The following is an 18,235-nucleotide window of genomic DNA, read 5'->3' on the forward strand; positions in this document are numbered from 1 at the left end:
GCCACATGAGTGCCAGGTCCAAAAGTTATAGTGCAGCTTACCACAATAAAATAGCTGCAATGGACAATTATTCAAATTATGCAACAATGAATAACTTCTTCCCTCTAAAAGGAGGAGTTTGTATGGGAGAAAAAAATATTCAAAATGCATGCACTGAACCTAGGCCCTTACTTGACAACATCCTAAAGGATCCTCGGCTTCTCTGGATTTGCTGAATATGATCTGACTTGTTCTTTGGGTCCTATGGGTTGAGGGGAGGGGCCTCTATGGATCATCCCACAGATACTTGATCAGTTTGGGATCTAGTGAATTTGGAGGCCAGGTCAACACCTTGTGAGTTGTTGCCAAACTGTTTTTGTATGAATGCCTGTGTCAGGCTGCATCCTGCTGGGGATGGCTGCTGCCATTAATGAGTGTCATTGCTATGGGGTGGGAGTGTCTGGTTTGTGTCTGGTCTAGGTGGGAGGTACATGTCTAAGTATCAACCACATGAATGCCAGGTCCAAAAGTTTCCCAGCAGGACAAGATGGTCAGTGTTATTGACTTCACCTGTCATTGGTCATAATGTTATTATGCCACCATTTAGATTTCAACACACTGCCATTAACACCTGAAATATATCAGAGGGGAACTTCTTTCACTCAAACATTGCATATTCCTGGACCGTCTGGAGCGTACTACCAGCAACTTTAAAGCAAACATCTATTCTTCTAGTTTCTTCAGCTGCTGCTTTAATTTTAAATGTACAACATTGACTACAATCAGTAATATGTTTTAAATGGCTGCTATTTAATGCCCATCTGGTCTGTGTTCTGGTCTGTGGTGCTGGATAATGTTGGAGGTGTTTCTGGGTCGTTTAGCAGCTCGAACCAGCCTACGCTCAAAACATCTTCATCCCCTGAGCCGAAAACCAGAGCAGCTCCTGACCTCCAAGACAGAAACGTGGATCAATTGGTGCCATCCCACAGCATGACTCCACCAGGGTGTGTGTATCTTTAATGCTGCCGGCGAGTGTACCTACTTCAAGAGCACTTTAGGTATTTTCATAACTGGAACATAGGTGCATTGTTAACTATGTTATTGCAGCATGATTATGCAGTAAATTCTTCACCGTGTGTCATTGACTTAGAGTTGCATAACAGTGAAAATTATTTTGGTGAGATGATAAAGTACCTGTTGACGCCTATGAATGTGACTGGCAGTCTACCAGCCAGGTGATGTCTCGCCCACGTAGACACGCACACGCACTCACACTTTAGATTAATCCTTGCAAAACACTGCATAAACACTGTTGTCATTTTAAAGCTGCTGCGTTATCAGCCACGCTGCTATCTACACTGCCTGGGTACAAAAGTAAGAGAGGATCAAAAACAAATTTAATGGACATTCAAGCCTCTCACTGAGTGATATGAGTCACTCCTTCAGTCAAGCTTTTGTTTCCCACTCATTAACCATACCTCTCTGTCTTTCTCCCATTCGAGTCATATCACTCGACATAACGCGCTAAGAGAGGCATAAATAATGCTGTCACTCTCTCCAGGTGTGGAAAGATACCACAGGTACCAAGTAATCAAAGGGGAAATGAAATCCTTTCAGAGGCCGAAAGCAGAACCGGGCATGCCCAGACACCTGAATGCCACAGGAGGAAAGCTAAGCACAGGTGTATGGGAACATGTAAGTGCCAATATATTTTTGAATAAACCTTCCTTGTGTTTTTTTATTTTTTCACGCACGAGAGAGAGAGCGAGAGACACGAGGTTGCTCCTCAGGTTTTAGAGCTACTGGTCTACTTTGCGCATTAAAACGACCCTTGTTCTATAGCAGACACAAAGCACCAAAAAATCCAGCTTGGCAATACAAGCAGTGAGTTGTCTTATAAGTAAAGCCAGGCCGCTTTTCATAAGCATGTGTATCGGTCATATTTCATCCATCTTGAGGGGTTTGGCTCATGCACAGACAAGTTTCTGTCGCTTCGGGAATTCGCCTTAATGCATCAAATGATATGAAGCTGAATGCACTGCGTAGACTGACGCATAAGGGAGTCCAACGTTGCAATACTGTGGCACACACAGACAAGCTGTTTCAGGAAGAGCAGGTTTCTAGCCAACATCCTTCCTAATAACAAACATCCTTCACCAGCCAGAAACATTAACTTGTTTGTTCCGAGATGAAAAGCACAAAATATAATTATCTAAAAGATAGAGCTTCTTTAAAGAGGGAGCCCACGTAAGTCTGGCTGCTTGCGTTTCACATATTTAGGTATTTTATCTTATCCAGAGTGGCTTGCAGGGGTTGCAGCAACAGATAATCTCCAATAATCCTGTGCAGATCACCAAAATTACAAGCAGCCAATAGTACAGAGTGCAGTGCGTAGGTCAATAGTCACCTGACAATATTCCTTTGACACCAAAACGAGCATGTAAGGAACAAAATGAGACCAAAGTGGGGGGATTTTATGCCACAGTATGGCTCACGCTGGAGCTTTCCTACTTTGTGTCCTTTTTACAGCAGGGATAAGGATTAAAGTGCATAATTCACTGTCCGCTCAGAGTGGGCTGTGTGCAGTATTTAAACAGCTGGAGCCCTGACGGATCCAAATGTGGGGCAGCTTGTCATGTAGGGAAACATGAGCTTATCCAGTGCCATCAGACGCATTTTTGAATGAACCATTTCCACAGACAGCCCCGCTTGTATAATACTGTCATGTCAGATGTCTCTTTCCAGTTAAATCAGTTATAGTTGACTTCAGTTCCTGTACTTGAGGTAGTTACGTCTTGATCTGGAAATACACATGTCCCACGAGAGAGGGAGGGCTCTGAAATCCTTTGATAAGTATTAAAAAAAAAGCTTGGTCTTGCTGTCAGGTCCTATATCATCTTGAAGTACAGATGTTTCGGCCTGTCTGTTCACCCTCCCATGGCCCTCTCTATCTCACTGCAGGGGGACATTCCTCAATCCTCAGCCTCTGGCATGCAGTAAATCTGCCTGAGAGAGACCTAGACTCTCACGTCCCACTCTGCTAGTAGCTTTTCTTTTATCAATCTCAAAATCATATTTTCTTTCAGCTCGCCTCAAGAAGCCCGAGCGCAGGGCCTCCCCTTATAATAAAACATCTCGTGTAAAATACCCTGCTTTCATGTTTGCCAGAGGCAAAGCACCTCAAGGTCAAGCGGAGGTGAAGGAACAACTGTGAAAAGGTGTTAATGGGACGAGAAGAGCTCCACACGGGCAGCACCCTCCCTTCCTGTGTCCCTCCATGACTCCTGACTATATAGCTCTTCCAGGCAAAAAGTAGTCCCATGAAAAAAAAAAAAAAAAGCTACGAGCTGCATTCCTCCTCTTTGTCTCTGCACACCTGGACTGAAAGTGCTACCACTCCCCGAGAGGAAAGATTCTTTGGACTGGCCTGTACAGCGGTGCGGGACATCTGCAGCGATCACCTGCATGAATCTGCATCAGATTTTTTTTTTTTCTTCTTCTTCTGATCTGTCTAAAGACCGCATACATAGGACTCAACCTGAGAAATGAAATCAAGGCTCACAGCCAGAGGAAGGTGTGAAGACTGTGAAAGAATTTATGAGCTGAACTTTTTTTTTTTTCTGGTGAAACCTGTAATGTCTGTATTAGAAGTTAACATTTTGCTATAAAACCTCTCAAGCTGGTTCAATGGCAGGTTTTCGCGGCGCTTTAAAAATGTAAGTTAACTGACCTAAATGAGTTTGTTTTATAATCTGGAAACAACTGGTTATACATTTGAGTATAAGTATAGGCTAATCTTTATAATGCTTATAATGCCTTTTTCCATTAGGTCTTCATTAAAAGGAAGCAGCGCTGATTTGGCTTAAAGGCTGATGCAGCTTGCAGGTCTGTACATCCAGCAGTTAGCTTAGCTTAGCTTAGCGCAAAGGCTGGAAACTAGGGGAAACAGCTAGCATGGCATTATCCGCAAACAATTAAAACCCTTCACATACAAAACAAGCTAGCTGTGTGCAATCTTTGCGCTAAAGTAAGCAAAGGCTATGGCTTTTTAGTTCCAGACTAATAATTGCCATACAGATATGAGAGGGGTATACACAGCGAGTTGCCAATATGTTAAAAAATAGCACAGTTAGCAAGAATATGTCACTTTTTTCAGTGTTAATAATAAAAGGTTGCTTGTTTCTGCCTTCTCTATCCATTAGCTTTTGCTTGGATTGGGAGTTATCACTGTGAAGTTGAGGTGGGACACAACTTGAGCAGGTCATCAGTCAGTCACAGGACCAACAAACAGACACGACCATCCTCATTCACACAGATGGGCGATTAGATTGGCTACTTAACCCAACCTGCGTGCCTTTGGACTGCGGTAGGAAACCAGAGCCCCCAGAAGAAACCCACGAAACAACTAGGAAAACATACAAACTCCAAACAGAAAGGCACTGGTGTATACAGCACGGCTCAAAAACAACCCGCACCCAGTACCTACAGTACGTTAAAACCGAAACCACATCTCACATAAACCGCCTTCCATTTCACGACCAAGACAAATCTCAGTGGAATCTTTTCAATCCACACCCAAACCATGAGCAGCAAGTTGCATGTGAAAAAGAGGGGTTTTTTTACGGTGCGAGCCTGCGTACCCAGCAATGGCACAGCACGTCTGGCAGCCATGCAGGGCACAACCACCGAAAAAAGCTCTGCTGTCTTGTTCCACTGCCAAGCCATAATAACAGCAATAAGGTTGGGGAGGCTCGTTAACCTTAATCTTGGAATTATACTGCGGCACCAGGGAGAGGAGGACGTGTTGTGTGCTTGTACATAGGAGCTGGAATTAAACATTCACCACAGAGAGAGAGAGAGAGACAGGGAGAGAGAGAGAGAGAGAGATGGGGGGGGTGCTGCTTTGAACTGCACAGAGAGAGTAAGAGCGGTGGTTCATGCAGTTCACACAGATACTTAGGCTGGCTAAACACACTCCCCTGCTGTGCATAGTTTGAAACAGAAGAAGACTCTTTTATTAGTCTCTCCCTCCCCCTTGTGGTTGAAATGCATTACTGCACATTTGTCTCATTTGATGTGAAATTTACCTGGCAGTAAGAATTCATCGGGAGGGCTTTAATTTAGGATTAACCAAAGATTCTGCTATCTTTAGGTTCTCATTCTGGGTTCGCACATGCCTCTCGGTTGGGGCCTTTCTCTGAAGAGTTTGCATGTTCTCCCCGCGCTTGTATCTTCTCCAGGATCCCCTCCATCCTCCCAAAGCACAAACACATACATGTTTGGTCAATTAATGCTTCTAAATTGTCCATATGTGTGCCTGCGAATGGTCGTCTGTCTCTTTGTTTTAGCCCAGTGACAGACTAGCATCCTGTTGAGGGCGTACCCCACTTTTTCGCCCTGTGACCTCCTGGGATAGGATCCAGAATAGGTGGTTACAGATGTGGATAGAATGATAACAGATTTAAGAAGAACAACCACAATGACGAACACACATCTTTAGGAAGCTGTTTCCTTCTTTTGTGGCATAAATGGAATACCTGTTAATTAAAGGGGAACTACTGTTTTTTACAACCTGGACCTTATTTCTGGCATAAAATATGATTGTTTACTCACCCATTTGTAACATATAAATTTTTAATTTATATGTTACAAATACATGTTTTAATTTTATGAGCTGAAAAGCATTTTATCTACATTGGTCATTTTGTCCTATTTTACAGTTTTAGTCCTTGGCTTTTAGCCCCAGTGTTTCCTCATGGGGGCCGACCACACTGGGAGTTGCTGCTGGTCTACTCACGGGGGTGCTGTCCTATGGGCGGCTCTGGCCCTGGTGGCTGGAGGGCTTTGCACCTTGGTGTGGGGCCTCCTGTCGACCCGGGTCGGGGCTGTCTCTCTATGGCAGTGCTCCCTGTAGTCGTGGGCTGGAGGCCCTCTTGGTGTGGTTGGGCCCCAAAGGTGGCTCTTTCCTTGCTCCAGGTCTCGGTGTCTAGCCATGTCTCTCTTGTGCGGGGTGTGTGTGGAGTGTGTGTGTGGGTGTGTGTGTGTATGTGTGTTGGGGGTGGGGGGTGGGGGTGGGGTGTGTGTGGGAGGGGGGGGGGGTATGTGTGTGTCTCATGTCTCTGTGTTCTTATGGGGTGGGAGGGTTGGATTTTTTGTTCTGTTTTTGCTGTTTTTAGCCTCTGTGAGGCACTTTGTATTGCTTTTAATAGGTATGAAAAGTGCCATATAAATAAACTTGATTTGATTTGATTTGATGTAACTTTTGTGTCATTTGTAGTCAGTCGGGAGATATTTAGATCTGCGTGTATCCATATAGTGGGAGTGACTGGGGCACCAAAACGCAGCCTCTAAATAACGCATTATCTGCCACGAAACTCGTTCATTTCACCAATATTTTGTTATCATACGCTAGTGCTGTTCCCTGTTGAGTCCGGAGTTAGCTGTTATCATCATCTAGGGTTTGTAGATTGACCTACTGACCCCGGATGATGTCTTCTGACCTGGATGATGTCATTTCTGAGCGCCTGTAATTTGCTACTGCTATGGTTTGTCCACAACCTCAGAATCGGAAAAAATATTCAGCCATGTTGCAAAAAAATAGCAGTAGCAAATTACAGGTAAAAAAGCCAACCGTTGCGGGAGAGGCTGCTGCTAGAGGCTGTGTTTCGGTGCCCCAGTCACTCCCACTATATGGATACACGCGGATGTAAATATCTCCCAACTGACTACAAATCACACAAAAGTTATATGGGTGAGTAAACAATCGTATTTTATGCCAGAAATGAGGTCCAGGTTGTAAAAAACATTAGTTCCTCTTTAAACGGTTAAACTATTGAACAGTGGTGAAAATTGGCAAAAATACACTAGCAAACTGCTTACACTGATTGCACCATCAAGTTAAAATCATGAGGAAACTGGTGGATTCTGTGGAAAGCTCACCAAGCGCAAAAAGCGGTTAAAGGCGCAACAAACTCTGGTGATAACCTGTACAGACAAGTGTCAAATCTTTTTGTTATCCAACGGGATTAGGTTTCTTCAGAACAGCGGTGCCATGGTGGTTAAAAAAAACAAACAAAAAAAAAAACAGCCTGTAATCACAAACACCTCTGTCCCTTAGGCATATGATTTTAAAAAGTGCATATATGCACATATGTAAAAAAAAAAAAAAAAACATATTTGCCACTGCCCCACACAAATCCCTGCACACGTCGTTGGCGGGATAGAAGTCGACGAAGGCATACTAATCACCCCAAATCAAACATCAGTCAAATCTGTATTCACACCAGCCGATTAACTGTCGTCATTCCAGCTAATGGCTCCAATCACGACTCACTGATGAGACAGAAACTTGTTTAATTAGACGCTTGATGGCCTGTAAATTAATTACAGGTCTTAATGAAAAGATGATGGAGAGGTTAGGAGGAAAATAAAACTGTGAACGTGACAAACAAGTCGGTGCTGTCACGACTTCATCCTTAAATGTTGATGCAGTCGTTTGTGATATTCAAGTTTTTTTTTGTCTTCTTTTAGACACTAAAATATAGTGCAGGGTTAATGTTGCTGTAATGTCTTTAAGTCTAACTCACAAAACAATTAAAGAGCAAGAAAATGAGGAATGTTGTTTGTTTTAAAACATTAGCCACGAGGTTTATGTTGGCTATTTCCATTTCCTCAATAAAAATGTCATACTTTTATCACCAGGCAGTGAAGGATCTGCTGTGAAACTCCGAGGTTACGCCAAAGTGGGGCGTCCGTTCTCGTTCTGACAGGAGGAAACAAGTACAAACAAGGACGTGCATTGCATCACATGGGGGTTTCTCCAGACTAGCTGAAAGATGTTCACACCTCCTTCGTTCGTCATGACCGTGAAACACTCCCACTGGCAGACACACTCACACACACACACACACACACACATGCAAACTCACACACACCGGGCTCGTCAGAGTAACCGCACAGCTGTGAGGGCATTCACTGAGACCTTGAGAGACTTTAAAGGCAGAGGAAGCTGTAGCCTGGTAAGTCAATTCCCTGTCATTTGATCAGCATTCATCATTCTTGTAAAAAAGGCAGGCAGAGTAAATGAACCTTGTTTCAAACTGTTAAGTTGTTTTTAGTCAAGTCAAAATAATATTGGCTGTATGCTTCTGAGTTTCTTAAGTCTCACTAATGAGCTGTGACCTAACTGAAAATTGCCTAATTGAACAAACTGACAATTCATCATTTAGAAGAAACAAAAAGGTTTAGTACTCTTATTTTTTTGGGGGAAAAAAATGCATTTCTTATGATTATTTTCTAATGTTTGTTTAAAATATTCCCTTCTTGCAAAGCAGTTGATCCGTTGCACCGCCAAATTATTGACAATTTAACCCTAACCCTCAAACAGCATTAACTGTATTTTATGTATAAATCTAACAGGTAAGAAATTATTACTTACAGTTTAATTAATCCTTAATGCCACTCTTTCTTGAAAGAATTTTCCTGTCTAAACATAAAGTACACTACGTTAAATGAGCTATTCAAAGACTGAGCTATAACAAATAAGCAAGTCATGACTTGTTTTTGTCAGTTGGCAGTCAAACACATGTTTGACTGCCAACTGACAAAAAAAAAGTTTTCTGGACTAGCTGGGTAGGTGGCCACAGGATAGGTATAAATGTCTGCACCGATAAGGAAGAAACATGCTGATTCCTGCTTCTGATGTAACAATTGCTTTACTCCTTCCTGCTTTTCATTGTCACATGTCGTGAAATTAACAAACTGTCTGGTTTGGGCACCGTCTTGAAGAGACAGAGTGAAAACTGTGTTTAACCAGTCGCATGAATAGTCTTACTGTCTGATTTGAAGAAATGACACATGCCGGTTCAATTTCTGGAACTAAAACAAATCCTCCCCTTAAGTCTTTGAGTTTTTTTTTTTTTTTTAATCTGCATTTTATGGTAGCTGATACGTGGTGGTGCGAGGGTTATTTAGGGACAAACATCCTGACAACTAAAGAAGTTGGATGAAATGGATTTAGGTTGTCAAAAGTAATTGAAAAAGCTTCACACAAACACTGCAGGAAAGCTCGGGACTTAAATGAAAGGTCCAACCAATGAATCTTTCAAACAAAAAGCCAAATTGGCTTATCTAAGCACAGGCGTTATTAAAATACACAACCATAGTGTACGTCACATGGGGAAAGTGTACAGAGTTCCCCAGATGACCTTTGGTCCTCAACCTCCTGCTGCATACCAATTTACGATGCTTAAAGCTAATAAAAAAAAAATAAAAAATCAAGGTGACAAGTCTCCCAGCCAGTCTGGATTTTGAATCAACCAGTGAGCGGTTGTGCAGCTCGAACCTTTTTTACACTTCTTTGTCTCACTTCTGTTTCACTGAAATAGTCCACCTATCATTGAATCTTCTCAACTCTTACATGGTTGCAGTAACAGTGGTAAACCTTGATGGTCGCACATTCCTCCTCGCTTTGTCATTTCTGGTTTGTGACTAACCGAGTATTTTTGGGGCATGGTGCAAACGTGCGTGTTTCATGATTTTTTTTTTTTTTTTTTGGCAGCGAAATATTAATAAGTAAATAACCATCGGATTAATTAATTCACTCCAGTGACATGATCCCGTTTCACATTTTTCCTAATATACTTTAGAAGAGACCGGACGTTTCATACGGTCGTCACGTAGTCAGAGGGTGGACACAGGAAGTGACACAGCCTGGTTTACGTGTCGCTACTGGGGTTGTCAAAGCACATGTACAGGAAGGTTGCACCATGGCTTAAGTGCTCTGATGACAAGTGAACGTTCACACTTATTTTTCATTGAGGAACAGTTCCCGATTTCATTTCATTTTCTTGTTTTCCAAAATAGCGATAAGAAAACTTTAAAGGCCTCAGCGGATTATATCAGCTAAATGCACTAGCAAAAACATTAGGTAGCTACTGCTTATTGTTTATGCACTGCTCAATTTCTCACTTTATCTGTATTTTGTATCGCCTAATTTATCAGCCCATCCCCTTTATTGTAAATGATGTTATGTTACAGTTCCTGTTTATAGTCTACTCACATTTAACTCACAAATCCATCAGTATAATATGTTTATAATACTTCATTCAGTCATTGTGTATATCTTGCTCACTCGCCTGTATATATGGTCTCACCTGTAAATAGGTTTTGATCTGCAAATATTGTCCATATGCTGTAAAAACAACTTACACCGTACTACTTATACACCACGCTATTTATGCCATGTGCACTTACTGCCTCTTGCACTTCTGGTTAGATGCCAACCTGCATTTCGATGTACCTCTGTACCTGTACACGTGTAATGTGAAATTCTCTCCTAACTCACCCCAATTTATGTTGTGATAGGATGTTGTTCTCATGATGCTATATTTTGTCTCCTACAGAAATAACGGAAATGACTTGTGGTAACTCATCCTTCCTGGACTCAGAGTTCCGTTATGTGCTCTTCCCAGTGGTCTACAGCATCATCTTCATCGTGGGCGTCTTCGCCAACGTCTATGTACTCATTGTCCTGCGCTGCCTCCGTGAGTCCAGGGGAATGGGAGAGATCAGCATCTACATGACCAACTTGACCATCGCAGATCTCCTTTTTGTGTCTGCCCTTCCCTTTTGGATCGGATATTACAGTCGTAAAGGTCACTGGATCTACGGAGATATAATGTGCCAGCTCACTGGTTCATTCTTTTTCATCAACACCTATGGCACCATCCTCTTCCTCGGGGCCATTAGCGTCAACCGATACTGGGCTGTCATTCGGCCTCTGGACGTGGCCTCTTCCAACCACAGGTGTCGTGGGATCATTGTGTGCATTATCATCTGGGTGTTCGTCTGGTCAATGGCTACTCCAAACCTGATATCTAAAGGAACTAATGATGACTCAAACATCACTCGTTGTTTCGAGGGGTACCAGAATGAAACTGATAATAAGAAACAAACCGTGGCAATCACTCATTTTTTAATAATTGGACTGTTTTTTGTTGTGTTTTTTCTAGTCGTGGTGTGCAATTTGCTTATTGCGAAAGCTTTGCTTTCTCAAAAACCTCCCAAGGCAGAACTGAGGTCCACAAGCACCATGTCCCGCTCAGCTAAAAAGCCCAGAGGTGTAAAACACAGGGCTCTGCAGTTGTTGGTGGCAGTGGTGGGGGTATTTGTCGTGTGTTTCCTGCCCCATCACATAATTCAAGGATTCTGGGTACTGGCAGTGCTGCAGATCAAAGAAGGCTGGGGCAAGGTGACCTGGAGCAGGGAAACTTGTCAGACGTTCAACGACGCACATCAAATCACCTTGGTTCTGATGGGCCTCAACTGCATTTTGGATCCTGTGGTTTATTATTTTGCCACAAGGAAGTTTAGAAAGTTCATCACGGCCCACATTAAAAGGATAGCAAAGGGAGAAGGATGCTCACAGTCAGTCGTTACACAGCTCTCCATTGAAAGCAAGAATCAGAGCCAGAGACTTCAGAGCGAGCATCAACTGCCAAGAGACGACTAATTGGAGGAATTGTAATATACACATACAAATACAGAAGATCAGCTGCATGCGTTTTGTGGCAGCCTCTCCAAACCCTGTTTTTAAAGACTGTTTAATGTGAATTTCAAACATCACATTGACATGGACATTTTATTCGCAGAGCACTGGTCTAGCCACACTTTATGCTGTTTTCCTGTGTGAAGTACAAATCGAAAAGCAGAAGTTTTGCAAGCACAAAAAAAAAAAAAGAAACTGTTCTAACACAGGTTTTGGTTGAAAAAAACAAGAAGTCAAGGATATTACCCATGTATTCTATCAGCACAATATGTAACACGGTCACGCCTCAGAGAGTTTTTTATTTTTGGCTCTGTGTTGAACAGAAGTAATACTGGTTAAGTTCCTATGTGGAAATGTATTATATTGTCTAATATATTCTTGAGATCCCGTGACTCACTATGACGAAGAAAACCACGGCTTATTCAGATGTGTGTATATATATATATAATGCACTGTATTTTGTATTTACTGTATTTGTTTTAGTGCTTTTTTTTACCATTTGTAACATATATCTATTAAAAAGACTTTTGTTTGCTTGTTTCATATATATGCTATACTGTGATGATTCAGGTCAATTTAAAATACGCCACACTGTCAAGGAGAAGGACAGCCGCGAGACAATGACTTGTCTAATCAGGAAGGAGGGCAGAGTGTTCTCTCGTAGGTATCGACCACATTTGAATAATCACTTGAACGAAAACAGCAGCGTACATGCATTCAGGAAGTTCGCACACTGATAAACTTCAAGTGGCAAACCTCATCTATCAAGTGAATGATCTGCACAGGGGTTCATGTGGGGCATTCGTCTGCTGCAGAAGAAAAGGTTGCTTATTTATTTATTTATTTTTTAAAATCTTCCACTTTTTATTGCTCCACCTCCGCTCAGATCATCACAGTTCATCATAGACTCGAGTACACGTTATCCTCCGTCATGTTGGTGGGATCCAAGTCAGTGTAGGCTGGATTAGTGTTTGTGTAATTCATGTACACATCTGCGTCACTGTCAGCTTGCGGCAAATCGCCCCTGGTGTGTAGAGAAAAAAAGTCTCAGACAGACTTATAAGGTAACAACAACGTTATAAATAAAGAGTCAGTCATGACTTACTTTGATGCTACTTCGGGTCTCGGACATCCTATGAAAAGAAAAAGGAAGTTAAAACGAACAACAGCACATTAAAATGAAGAACTTCACCTGACAGGAAGTGTTTGTGGTGCTCTCTTTACCTTTAGCTTCAGGGGTGGATGTGGTCTGGGTGTCTCCACGTCTGAGCCAGACAAACAAGACAAACAGAGCAAGGAGGAACAAAGCCAGAAGACACAAGACGAAGGCAGCTATTCCTAAATTCTCCCCGACTATTGACAGTTGGAGAAACGGCACAGGGGTGGGGGTGAAAGGTTTTAGTTCCAATGTCGCAGCAAAACAATAAGCAGTAATACAGCATCAGTATCAGGCTACAGAATTAAAGAGGCAATATTATGCTCATTTACAGATGTCTAGGTTTATTTTGGAGGTCTGCTTGAATATATTAAGATGCTTCAAGTTTAAAAAAACAAAAAACAAAAACACATTGTGTTTCTTATACTGCACTGTTGTTGCACATCTTTTTAACCCTCTTTCTGAAACGCTCCATTTCGTCTCTTTAAGGCCGCCCCCCTCCCGTTCCCAAAAAGCCCAGTCTGCTCTGATTGATTGACTGTCCTGCGCTGTTATTTTAGGTGCATTTTGCTTTGCCTACACTATATGAAACACGATGACCAAGCATGGCCAGTAGCATCATTACTGAGTTGTTCAAGCATTTGTTTGCATAGTCATGTTGTCATGGTCGCGGCAAGAACAAACAAACACAAATTGTGTGATGCTTCACTAAGCAGAGAGAAGCTTTCTGTAGGAAAGCACGTTATGCATTCACATACACAGATAAGCCACAACAATAAAACCACCCATCTAATATTGTGTAGGTCTCCCTTGTGCCTCCAAAACTGCTGTGACTCATCAGAGAATGGACATGGGCCTTCTGAGGGTGTCCTGCGGTGTCTGGCAACAGGATGTTGTTAGTGGGGGCCTTTTGATCCTATAGGTTGAGGGGAGAGGCCTCTGAGGACCGGGCTTGTTCCAGTGCATCCCATAGATGCTCAATCAGTTTAGGAATCTAGTGAATTCGGAGGCCGGGTCAACACCTTGTGCTGTTCTTCATGTTTTTTTTTTTTTTAGTTGTTCCTAAAGCGTTTTTGTGTGTGTTCCTGTTTCAGGCTGCATCCTGCTGGGGATGGCTGCTGTCAAGGAGTGTCATTGCTATGGGGTGGGGGGTGCCTGGTCTGGTCTAGGTGGGTGATACATACCTAAGTAACATCCACACAAATGCCAGGTCCAGATGTTTCCCAGCAGAACACTAAATTGTCACAAGATGATCAATGTTTTTCATGTCACCTGTCAGTGGTTTTAACGTTGTGGTTGATCAGTGTATATTCAGGCTTCTAATAATCAGATAAGAGAGTCCTTTAAAGACAGATGCAGGTAGTTTAGACTAATGTGTGTAGAAAACCTCCGAGCTCAGTTTATCTTTTTTTTTTTTTCATGCCTTGATTTACATTTCCGAGCAGGGCACTGTGGTTACAAGATAATGTCTAAAAACCGCATCATTCCTCAGGGCCTTATCACTCCTCTGAGATACGTCATCATTGAACCTCCTGCAAGCTCTCACACTCCCTCTGTTTCCTCAGAATTTCGGTCTAAGTAACGTCCACATGAATGCCAAGTCCAGAAGAGCATTTTATGGTCACAAGATGGTCAGTGTTATTTACTTCTCCTGTCGGGGGTTTTAATGTTGGGGCTGATCGATTTACATTTATAATCTATAACACAATAAGGGAAAAAAATCAAAAGCATCGTCTCTTTTTGGGTCCCTGTGGACTGTAACAAAAAATATGCCAATACTTCATCAGACCTAGTACACTGAGGTTCTGGCAGTCATTAAGATATGCTGGTACGTTTGAAAGTGGAACAGATTCCATACACTGCCTGTGCATAATAACAAACAGCAAACTATTACTCTCAATCATTAGTCATTAATCTATTGCCAGTCCTCTGTAAAGATGCAGTTTTCAAATCTAAAACTACCAACCTGTTGCTTGTGTGGAGATGATGCAGACCATGTGGTCAGGACTCACAGCATCCTGAAAAGACTTTCTCCTAGCCCGGCAGTGATACAGCCCACTTTCCTCTGACTTGGTGAGAGTCAGTTCGATTCCAGTGCCCACATCCTTCCATTCCTGACTTTGCAGGTGTTCCCAAAACCACTGGACGTCTGTCAATGAGGAATTGCAGCGGAGGATGACTTTTTGACCTGCTGCAACTGGGCAGTCTGGCGTGGCCACCACCTGCAGAGGAGATAGGGTACCTGTAGAGCAGGGTGTAGAGAGAAGATAAAAAAGAAGGAGAGGGCAGAGATAAAACAGAATATAGTCATTTAACCACATGGTTTTACTAATCCAGTCTATGGGTTGTCCAAAGAAGATGCTTTTCTTTTTTGTCGAAAAGCTATTGGATGTTTTTTAATACAACTTGGTGCTCTTGAGTATTTTTCACGTAGTGCCACCAGTAGATTAACATTAAAATTGATACAAAATACAAGGATTTTATACAAACAATAATAAAAAAATATGTTTTTATATTTAAATATTTTTTAAAAGAACTACTGACTACCATAAAATATGCTTCTGATATTCATGTTTCCCACTGGATAATGTGTAAAACCTTTCTTTCATCATCACATGTCCAGTACTTTGGTCCATGACTAAATACCTCCCAGTTCACTTTCGTTGCGCTAATTAGCGAATGTTAACCAGCTAACATGCTAAACTAAGATGGCAAGCAAAGCAAATACATTATATTAAACACTATAACGTGCAATTCCTAACGTGAAATTCCAGCGTGATTCCCGGGAAGCTGATGTTTTGCAGAACTGCTTAAGTTAAAGACTGCTGCTAACTAACGGCTAATGAGTGCACAACCAGCGACGTGTGAATTGCGGTTACGGGGTGTGGTTCTGTTCATCTGCGGGTTTCCACTCTGGTTAAAGTTTACATCCAAAATACAAACTCCTCGAATGACTTAGACGTTTCTGAGAGTCAGGAAACCTTATCATGCCTTGTATGTGCTTATAGAGAGAAATCTGAACAATTTTGAGCAATACAGAATAAGAATAAGACAGACGTGGTCTCCAAAAACTGCTCCTCCATCATAAAGTTGGTCATGTAACGCACTGATGAAAACATTTTTTAGTATAACATCTCCTAAGCTAAACATTTTTATAATTTTTTTTGCCAACCACTTTTCAACATAAAACCCAATAGTTTCTAATAAAGTTGAGTCTGAACTCTTGGAGGATCACGGCCATTTTAAACATCATAAAATACTTTCATAGAAAATCAACCAATATAACTATCAGCACCATCGTTTAGTTGTCAATAATTCCACTTGTTGTGAAAGACAAAATAATTCTGTATTACCGAGTGTAGTGGCATTAGTTGTCGTGAGAGTAGTAGTTGGGGTCGATGTCATGGATAGTACTGCAACTGCAAAGACAATAAGAAGCACAAACAAATCATCAATAAGATATTTGCGACTTAAATTCAAGATTTTTTTATAAGGTTGACTCTAGGAATGGCCTTACCTTCGCTCACGAAGAAAAAGAAAAGGAGAAAGAATCCAAACAGCATGTTGTTTGTGACGATGAACTAAATGCGAATACCTCAGTCACTTCAGGTCAACAGGTGCAGACTGAATCAGTGTGTTATAAATGAAGCATAGGTGATACTGGAGGAAGTATGAGACTGGAAGGGAAGTTTCAAGTTCCCTTTTCCAAAATTTTAACAAAGCCAGCGCAGTAATAATTAATAATATTTGTTTTATCCGAGATGAGAAGCATTTTTTTTAGTACCTGTTACTGAAACAACTGTCGCACAAGAGGCAGAAAAAGTGCCCAGATATGAGAGGCGCAAATCAGCAGAGAATCATAATTAAAGTCACCCATGAAGCTCTCTAATTTATTACTTTAAAATCTGTCTGTCAATTTATGGCCTGCAGGAAAAACAGTTTACCAGACAAACTTTTAATGCATTTATTTCCCCCCGTCCCCCCCCCTCCCCCCTTTTGAATTCACAGCTGGCAGGCAAATCCATCACGCACACTCTGCTTCCAAACGTTTGATATCTCCGACAGTGGTCACCTTCAGGCTCAGACTGCGATGACAGCTCAGATTGTTGCTGCTGGACAGTTTGACGCACCAGATTTCTCTCCTGCGGCGGCATGCTAACAGGCTGCCAGGGTGGGTCCCGAGCAGCCAGTTCTGCTTTATACTGCAAAATAAAGCAGGGAAATTTAATATACATATATCAGAGTTTATGTGCTTATGAACCCAGGAGTCTTCTCCCTCGCCTTGTGTGTCCGTTTGGAGTAGCGCTTTGATCCAAGGAATGGAGTCAGGTGTGTGGAAGTCGGCCTACCAAATGTCAACTTTATTAACATCTGTTTCAAAAAGGCTTCAACTAGTTGGCAGATTGTAAACTCATACCAACCAGTGCTGAGTGCTACATGCTGCGTAGCATGCTATCTCCTCTGTTGGAAGATCTCTTGGGAACCTGGCCTGCCTCTGTTTCCCCTTCCCCTCTGACCCTCTTTCCAGCTGGACTCTTGCTGCCGTCTTTTCCCTTCTTCTGCCTTAGCAGGATCGACTTTTGGGAATTTACTTCCACTGAATGTTCAGTTTACGATTACTCTGGAAGATGCCGTCTGTGGTGCAGTTGAACTGGACTGAATTAAACATTGTTTCTGTTAGTTAGCTCAACCCACGGACCAAAACAGCGTTGCCAAGATAACAGAAACACATATCAACACAATACAATTCAATATTACTACAAACACAGATGAAAACACAGTTGAATTAACAGCTCTCTCTATTACTTTAAACACATACTGAATACCATAACTTCATGAAGATAAGATTTAGTGCAGGACTGTTATATTAGGATGCATCCATTGTCACTAGTGTACCCAATGAACTGGCCACCACTGTGGGACACAGACAGTCTAACTTATGGGTGCAGCCTACAACAGTGCGAGCTATTTAAACTTGTGCGCTGGTCACTCTGGCTCGCTCTGTAACAACACCACCCAAATGCTAGTCACTGGTGTGTCTTTCTGCCAGTCGGGTTAATTTTTGTTTCTACTTCCTGCTTCACTTTCAACAACTGAAACTCAAAATCATACAAACTTTGTATCTATAAACCTCCTCAATTAACATTTCCCCGATTTGTTCTATCTTTATTGGTCCAAAAACAATCAATTCAAAAATTGCGGAGATGGAGAAGCAGCCGGAAATACTAAAACAGAAATACACTATTACCAAGGAAACCAGACACAGCTCTCGCGGTCTGTGTCGCCACAACGCGTAGTCACAACAGTTCTGGCTGAACGTCAGGCTACGGCATTACGGTCAGGGCTGACCCGTCAGATTGACGCAGATGTGTAAACCGCACATTGATGTAAATTCCTCCCGTACAGGTGTTACGGCATGCCAAGAAACTCTCTCATATTATACCAAGAAAACAAAAGTTTAAAGTAATGGTTCCAAGATGCAATATTAAGCATCATATGCACATCTGAAACTCTCGGCACACAGCAAACCATCCCTATGGAAGACAGAGTAA

The 18,235-nt window shown here is 42.1% G+C and overlaps 2 protein-coding genes across 2 annotated transcripts; one reads left to right on the forward strand and one right to left on the reverse strand.

Moving 5' to 3' along the window:
• Positions 1 to 7,433: 7,433 nt before the first annotated feature.
• On the forward strand, positions 7,434 to 12,509 carry ptafr (platelet-activating factor receptor). Its single transcript, XM_084569641.1, has 2 exons — positions 7,434 to 7,997; positions 10,383 to 12,509. Exon 2 carries the CDS (start codon positions 10,394 to 10,396, stop codon positions 11,489 to 11,491), a length of 1,098 nt encoding a protein of 365 aa, XP_084425767.1. The 5' UTR covers positions 7,434 to 7,997; positions 10,383 to 10,393; the 3' UTR covers positions 11,492 to 12,509.
• On the reverse strand, positions 12,416 to 16,293 carry LOC311505848 (uncharacterized protein). The gene is made up of 6 exons (XM_084569642.1): positions 16,201 to 16,293; positions 16,037 to 16,102; positions 14,650 to 14,925; positions 12,752 to 12,880; positions 12,633 to 12,660; positions 12,416 to 12,551 (listed from the first exon to the last, which is right to left on the reverse strand). Exons 1-6 carry the CDS (start codon positions 16,244 to 16,246, stop codon positions 12,428 to 12,430), a joined length of 669 nt encoding a protein of 222 aa, XP_084425768.1. The 5' UTR covers positions 16,247 to 16,293; the 3' UTR covers positions 12,416 to 12,427.
• Between the last annotated feature and the right edge of the window lie 1,942 nt (positions 16,294 to 18,235).

The sequence above is a fragment of the Chelon labrosus genome, assembly GCF_963514085.1.
Source record: "Chelon labrosus genome assembly, chromosome: 20".
NCBI lineage: Eukaryota > Metazoa > Chordata > Actinopteri > Mugiliformes > Mugilidae > Chelon > Chelon labrosus.

Bases quoted from the DNA above. Each gene is read 5' to 3' on its own strand.
- ptafr (XM_084569641.1), top strand. From the start codon at position 10,394: ATGACTTGTGGTAACTCATCCTTCCTGGACTCAGAGTTCCGTTATGTG.
- LOC311505848 (XM_084569642.1), bottom strand. From the start codon at position 16,246: ATGCTGTTTGGATTCTTTCTCCTTTTCTTTTTCTTCGTGAGCGAAG. The intron at 14,926-16,036 runs GTAATACAGAAT...CCTGCTCTACAG, and splicing joins AACTAATGCCACTACACTCG to GTACCCTATCTCCTCTGCAG. The intron at 12,661-12,751 runs GTAAAGAGAGCA...TTCTTTTCATAG, and splicing joins ATCCACCCCTGAAGCTAAAG to GATGTCCGAGACCCGAAGTA.